The 7,376-nt window shown below is 60.0% G+C and overlaps 1 protein-coding gene across 1 annotated transcript in view; it reads right to left on the reverse strand.

Moving 5' to 3' along the window:
- Positions 1-2,207: 2,207 nt before the first annotated feature.
- LOC144488532 (rho GTPase-activating protein 32-like) overlaps positions 2,208-7,376 on the reverse strand; it is a gene marked incomplete at its 3' end in the record, with an annotated part of 73,267 nt that continues 68,098 nt past the window's right edge. The window contains exons 9-11 of the mRNA XM_078206586.1: positions 6,620-6,701; positions 4,826-4,882; positions 2,208-2,357 (exon numbers count right to left, since the gene is read on the reverse strand). Coding sequence (XP_078062712.1) covers positions 2,208-2,357; positions 4,826-4,882; positions 6,620-6,701 — 289 coding nt within the window. The remainder of the gene's footprint in view (positions 2,358-4,825; positions 4,883-6,619; positions 6,702-7,376) is intronic.

Raw genomic sequence — 7,376 nt, forward strand, 5'->3', positions numbered from 1 at the left:
CTCTCCCTCCCCCCGCTCTCTCTCCCTCCCCCCACTCTCTCTCTCTCCCTCCCCCCACTCTCTCTCTCTCCCTCCCCCCGCTCTCTCTCCCTTCCCCCTGCTCCCTCTCTCCCCCCGCTCTCTCTCTCTCTTTCCGCCCCCGCTCTCTCTCTCTCCCTCCCCCCGCTCTCTCCCTCCCTCCCCCGCTCTCTCTCTCCCTCCCCCCACTCTCTCTCTCTCCCTCACCCCGCTCCCTCTCTCTCCCTCCCACCGCTCTCTCTCTCTCTCCCTCCCCCGGCTCTCTCTCTCTCCCTCCCCCCACTCTCTCTCTCTCCCCGCTCTCTCTCTCTCCCTCCCCCCGCTCCCTCTCTCTCCCTCCCCCCGTTCTCTCTCTCTCTTTCCGCCCCCGCTCTCTCTCTCTTCCTCCCCCCCTCTCTCTCTCTCTCTCTCTAACTCCACTCTCTCTCTCTCCCTCCCCGGCTCTCTCTCTCTCCCTCCCCCGCTCTCTCTCTCTCTCTCACCCCACTCTCTCTCTCTCCCTCCCCCCACTCTCTCTCTCTCCCCGCTCTCTCTCTCTCCCTCCCCCGCTCCCTCTCTCTCCCTCCCCCGTTCTCTCTCTCTCTTTCCGCCCCCGCTCTCTCTCTCTTCCTCCCCCCGCTCTCTCTCTCTCTCTCTCTAACTCCACTCTCTCTCTCTCCCTCCCCGGCTCTCTCTCTCTCCCTCCCCCGCTCTCTCTCTCTCTCACCCTCCCCACGCTCTCTCTCTCTCCCTCCCCCCGCTCTTTCTCTCTCCCTCCCCCTGCTCTCTCTCTCTCCCTCACCTCACTCCCTCTCTCTCCCTCCCTCCGCTCTCTCTCTCTCCCTCCCCGGCTCTCTCTTTCTCCCTCCCCCGCTCTCTCTCTCTCCCCGCTCTCTCTCTCTCCCTCCCCCCGCTCCCTCTCTCTCTCTCCCCCGCTCTCTCTCTCTCTCCCTCCCCACGCTCTCCCTCTCTCTCCCTCACCTCACTCCCTCTCTCTCCCTCCCTCCGCTCTCTCTCTCTCCCTCTCCCAGCACTCTCTCTCTCCTCCCCCCGCTCTCTCTCTCTCCTCCCCCCGCTCTCTGTCTCTCCCTCCCCCCGCTCGCTCTCTCTCCCTCCCCCCACTCTCTCTCTCTCCCTCCCCCCTCTCTCTCTCTCCTTCCCCCCGCTCTCTCTCTCCCTCTCCCCGCTCTCTCTCTCTCTCCCTCCCCCGCTCTCTCTTTCCCTCCCCCCGCTCTCTCTCTCTCTCCCTCCCCCTGCTCTCTCTCTCTCTCCCCCCACTCTCTCTCTCCTTCCCCCCCCCGCTCTCTCTCTCTCCCTCCCCTGCTCTCTCCCTCCCCCCGCTCTCTCTCTCTCTCCCTCCACCTGCTCTCTCTCTCCCTCCACCTCCTCTCTCTCTCCCTCCCCCCACTCTCTCTCTCTCCCTCCCCCTGCTCTCTCTCTCTCCCCCCACTCTCTCTCTCCTTCCCCCCCCCGCTCTCTCTCTCCCTCCCCCCACTCTCTCTCTCTCTCTCCCTCCACCTGCTCTCTCTCTCCCTCCCCCCACTCTCTCTCTCTCTCCCTCCCCCCACTCTCTCTCTCTCTCCCTCCCCCCACTGTCTCTCTCCTTCCCCCCCCGCTCTCTCTCCCTCCCCCCACTCTCTCTCTCTCCCTCCCCCCGCTCTCTCTCTCCCTCCCCCGCTCTCTCTCTCCCTCCCCCCACTCTCTCTCTCTCCCTCCCCCCACTCTCTCTCTCTCCCTCCCCCCACTCTCTCTCTCTCCCTCCCCCCACTCTCTCTCCCTCCCCCGCTCTCTCTCTCTCCCTCCCCCCACTCTCTCTCCCCTCCCCCGCTCTCTCTCTCTCCCTCCCCCCGCTCTCTCGCCCTCCCCCGCTCTCTCTCTCTCCCTCCCCCCACTCTCTCTCCCTCCCCCGCTCTCTCTCTCTCCCTCCCCCCACTCTCTCTCCCTCCCCCGCTCTCTCTCTCTCCCTCCCCCCGCTCTCTCGCCCTCCCCCGCTCTCTCTCTCTCCCTCCCCCCACTCTCTCTCCCTCCCCCGCTCTCTCTCTCTCCCTCCCCCCACTCTCTCTCCCTCCCCCGCTCTCTCTCTCTCCCTCCCCCGCTCTCTCTCCCTCTCTCCCATCCTCTGCCCTCTCCCTCTCCAGACTCTCCCCTTCACCCTTCTGGCTCTCTCCTCTATCTCCATCCCTCCCTGCGGGGTTGGGGGGATGTTGTACCGTCCAGGCCTGAGTTGAGGAGGTGTTCGCCAAGGTCGCAGCCGAAGACTCTCTCCCTCAGGATCCCGCGTTGCTTTAGCTTCTGCCGACTGGGCCGAGATTTCATAAAATTCAACAGCAATCCCATCAGCTTCCCGTGTCTGCGAGACACTGCGGAGAGAGCACACTAATCACCCTCAGCACTGACCCTCTGACAGAGCGGCACTCCCTCAGTACTGACCCTCTGACAGTGCAGCACTCCCTCAGTACTGACCCTCTGACAGTGCAGCACTCTCTCAGCACTGACCCTCTGACAGTGCGGCACTCCCTCAGCACTGACCCCCTGACAGTGCGGCACTCCCTCAGCACTGACCCTCTGACAGTGCGGCACTCCCTCAGCACTGACCCTCTGACAGTGCGGCACTCCCTCAGCACTGACCCTCTGACAGTGCGGCACTCCCTCAGTACTGACCCTCTGACAGTGCGGCACTCCCTCAGCACTGACCCTCTGACAGTGCGGCACTCCCTCAGCACTGACCCTCTGACAGTGCAGCACTCCCTCAGTACTGACCCTCTGACAGTGCGGCACTCCCTCAGCACTGACCCTCTGACAGTGTGGCACTCCCTCAGTACTGACCCTCTGACAGTGCAGCACTCCCTCAGCACTGACCCTCTGACAGTGCGGCACTCCCTCAGTACTGACCCTCTGACAGTGCGGCACTCCCTCAGTACTGACCCTCTGACAGTGCGGCACTCCCTCAGTACTGACCCTCTGACAGTGCGGCACTCCCTCAGCACTGACCCTCTGACAGTGCGGCACTCCCTCAGCACTGACCCTCTGACAGTGCGGCACTCCCTCAGTACTGACCCTCTGACAGTGCGGCACTCCCTCAGCACTGACCCTCTGACAGTGCAGCACTCCCTCAGCACCGACCCTCTGACAGTGCGGCACTGCCTCAGCACTGACCCTCTGACAGTGCAGCACTCCCTCAGTACTGACCCTCTGACAGTGCGGCACTCCCTCAGTACTGACCCTCTGACAGTGCAGCACTCCCTCAGCACTGACCCTCTGACAGTGCGGCACTCCCTCAGTACTGACCCTCTGACAGTGCGGACTCCCTCAGCACTGACCCACTGACAGTGCGGCACTCCCTCAGCACTGACCCTCTGACAGTGCGGCACTCCCTCAGCACTGACCCTCTGGCAGTGCAACACTCCCTCAGCACTGACCCTCTGACAGTACGGCACTCCCTCAGCACTGACCCTCTGACAGTGCAGCACTCCCTCAGCACTGACCCTCTGACAGTACGGCACTCCCTCAGTACTGACCCTCTGACAGTGCAGCACTCCCTCAGCACTGACCCTCTGACAGTGCGGCACTCTCTCAGTACTGACCCTCTGACAGTGCGGCACTCCCTCAGCACTGACCCTCTGACAGTGCGGCACTCCCTCAGCACTGACCCTCTGACAGTGCAGCACTCCCTCAGCACTGACCCTCTGACAGTGCGGCACTCCCTCAGTACTGACCCTCTGACAGTGCGGCACTCCCTCAGCACTGACCCTCTGACAGTGCGGCACTCCCTCAGCACTGACCCTCTGACAGTGCGGCACTCCCTCAGTACTGACCCTCTGACAGTGCGGCACTCCCTCAGCACTGACCCTCTGACAGTGCAGCACTCCCTCAGCACCGACCCTCTGACAGTGCGGCACTGCCTCAGCACTGACCCTCTGACAGTGCAGCACTCCCTCAGTACTGACCCTCTGACAGTGCGGCACTCCCTCAGTACTGACCCTCTGACAGTGCAGCACTCCCTCAGCACTGACCCTCTGACAGTGCGGCACTCCCTCAGTACTGACCCTCTGACAGTGCGGCACTCCCTCAGCACTGACCCACTGACAGTGCGGCACTCCCTCAGCACTGACCCTCTGACAGTGCGGCACTCCCTCAGCACTGACCCTCTGGCAGTGCAACACTCCCTCAGCACTGACCCTCTGACAGTACGGCACTCCCTCAGCACTGACCCTCTGACAGTGCAGCACTCCCTCAGCACTGACCCTCTGACAGTGCGGCACTCCCTCAGCACTGACCCTCTGACAGTGCGGCACTCCCTCAGTACTGACCCTCTGACAGTGCGGCACTCCCTCAGCACTGACCCTCTGACATTGCGGCACTCCCTCAGTACTGACCCTCTGACAGTGCAGCACTCCCTCAGTACTGACCCTCTGACAGTGCGGCACTCCCTCAGCACTGACCCTCTGACAGTGCGGCACTCTCTCAGTACTGACCCTCTGACAGTGCGGCACTCCCTCAGCACTGACCCTCTGACAGTGCGGCACTCCCTCAGCACTGATCCTCTGACAGTGCAGCACTCCCTCAGCACTGACCCTCTGACAGTGCAGCACTCCCTCAGTACTGACCCTCTGACAGTGCGGCACTCCCTCAGCACTGACCCTCTGACAGTGCGGCACTCCCTCAGCACTGACCCTGCACAATGTGGTGGGACTGGATCCTGGGAGCCACGTCTTTCTGTACCAGGGTTGGGAGAGTTGGGGAAGCGGCTGATGGAATGAAGCATGATGGGATAGCGCACGAACGCGGAGTGCGGTACCCAGCGCTCGGGACATCGACTGGTCCTTACCGAGGGTGGGCGACGGTGGATTGTTTGGTCCTGGTTTCGGTCCCGCTCCATCACACTCTGCGAAGAAATAGAACCAGAATCAGATCCTGACGGAACAACCGCTCTATCGTTAAACTCCCAGAACTCCCCGCCCGCTCCCACAATCCCACCCCATCATCAGGAACCAGCACCAGGCCGTGTCCATTCCCCGGGGAGATAGCCCAGTGTCAACGTCTCAGAACTTTCAAGCCTGGGCAATCAGATTGCTGAGCTGGCGGCCTCAGGGTTCACATTCATTGGCGCCATCCCATCGCAATGTAACTACACACAGCTGCAACTGCTGGGGTTGCGGGGAATCAGAGGAGTTTGTGAACCCAGCAAGCTTCGTGTAGAATAAACTTGTTGAAGGTAAATGGTGAGCAGCTGGATTGATCCTCCCACTGTCCGTATACTGATCTTAACACACACTGTGTCTCCCCAACGGCGGAAACTCCATCTGCCCACCATCAACTTACACCCTGAGCACCCAATAGGGATCACTGGACAGGGATCAGGAGCAGGAACCCTGGCTGATTTCCTCTCTCTCTCTCTAACCCAGGGGTCATCGGACAGTGATCAGGAGCAGGAACCCTGGCTGATTTCCCCTCTCTCTCTCTCTCTAACCCAGGGGTCACTGGACAGGGATCAGGAGCAGGATCCCTGGCTGATTTCCCCTCTCTCTCTCTCTAACCCAGGGGTCACCGGACAGTGATCAGGAGCAGGAACCCTGGCTGATTCCCCCTCTCTCTCTCTCTCTAACCCAGGGGTCACTGGACAGTGATCAGGAGCAGGAACCCTGGCTGATTCCCCCTCTCTCTCTCTAACCCAGGGATCACTGGACAGGGATCAGGAGCAGGAACACTGGCTGATTTCCCCTCTCTCTAACCCAGGGATCACTGGACAGTGATCAGGAGCAGGAACCCTGGCTGATTTCCCCTCTCTCTAACCCAGGGATCACTGGACAGGGATCAGGAGCAGGAACTCTGGCTGATTTCCCCTCTCTCTAACCCAGGGATCACTGGACAGGGATCAGGAGCAGGAACCCTGGCTGATTCCCCCCCTCTCTCTAACCCAGGGATCACTGGACAGTGATCAGGAGCAGGAACCCTGGCTGATTTCCCCTCTCTCTCTAACCCAGGGATCTCTGGACAGTGATCAGGAGCAGGAACCCTGGCTGATTTTCCCTCTCTCTCTAACCCAGGGATCACTGGACAGTGATCAGGAGCAGGAACCTTGGCTGATTCCCCCCCTCTCTCTAACCCAGGGATCACTGGACAGTGATCAGGAGCAGGAACCCTGGCTGATTCCCCCTCTCTCTCTCTAACCCAGGGATCACTGGACAGTGATCAGGAGCAGGAACCCTGCCTGATTCCCTCTCTCTCTCTAACCCAGGGATCACTGGACAGTGATCAGGAGCAGGAACCCTGGCTGATTCCCCCCCTCTCTCTCTAACCCAGGGATCACTGGACAGGGATCAGGAGCTGGAACCCTGGCTGATTTCCCCTCTCTCTCTCTAACCCAGGGATCACTGGACAGGGATCAGGAGCAGGAACCCTGGCTGATTTCCCCTCTCTCTCTCTAACCAAGGGATCACTGGACAGTGATCAGGAGCAGGAACCCTGGCTGATTTCCCCTCTCTCTCTAACCCAGGGATCTCTGGACAGGGATCAGGAGCAGGAACTCTGGCTGATTCCCCCTCTCTCTCTAACCCAGGGATCACTGGACAGTGGTCAGGAACAGGAACCCTGGCTGATTTTGGGTGGTCTTCACACTGACCTGTTTTTGTTCCTGTTGGGATGTTTACCGGAGTGGATCGCTCACTTATTAACTGTACACACTCACTGGGAAAAAAACCAACCTGGAAACAGAACCAGAGACATTGTCACAGCAGAAAATCCACAGCAAAACACACAGATACAGAGTAAAGCTCCCTCTACACAGTCCCCATCAAACACTCTCAGGACAGGTACAGCATGGGGTTAGATACAGAGTAAAGCTCCCTCTACACTGTCCCCCATCAAACACTCCCAGGACAGGTACAGCACGGGGTTAGATACAGAGTAAAGCTCCCTCTACACTGTCCCCCATCAAACACTCTCAGGACAGGTACAGCACGGGGTTACATACAGAGTAAAGCTCCCTCGACACAGTCCCCATCAAACACTCTCAGGACAGGTACAGCACGGGGTTAGATACAGAGTAAAGCTCCCTCGACACTGTCCCCATCAAACACTCCCAGGACAGGTACAGCACGGGGTTAGATACAGAGTAAAGCTCCCTCTACACTGTCCCCCATCAAACACTCCCAGGACAGGTACAGCACGGGGTTAGATACAGAGTAAAGCTCTCTCGACATAAAGTTGCATAAAGTTAAATCTCACGGGATCCAGGGTGAGGTATCTAAATGGATACAAAATTGGCTTCTTGACAGAAGCCAGAGGATGGTTGTAGAGTTGTTTTTCAAACTGGAGGCCTGTGACCAGCGGTGTGCCTCAGGGATCAGTGCTGGGTCCACTGTTATTTGTCCTTTATA

This window comes from Mustelus asterias, unplaced genomic scaffold (genome assembly GCF_964213995.1).
Source record: "Mustelus asterias unplaced genomic scaffold, sMusAst1.hap1.1 HAP1_SCAFFOLD_1638, whole genome shotgun sequence".
NCBI classification, from domain to species: Eukaryota; Metazoa; Chordata; class Chondrichthyes; order Carcharhiniformes; family Triakidae; genus Mustelus; species Mustelus asterias.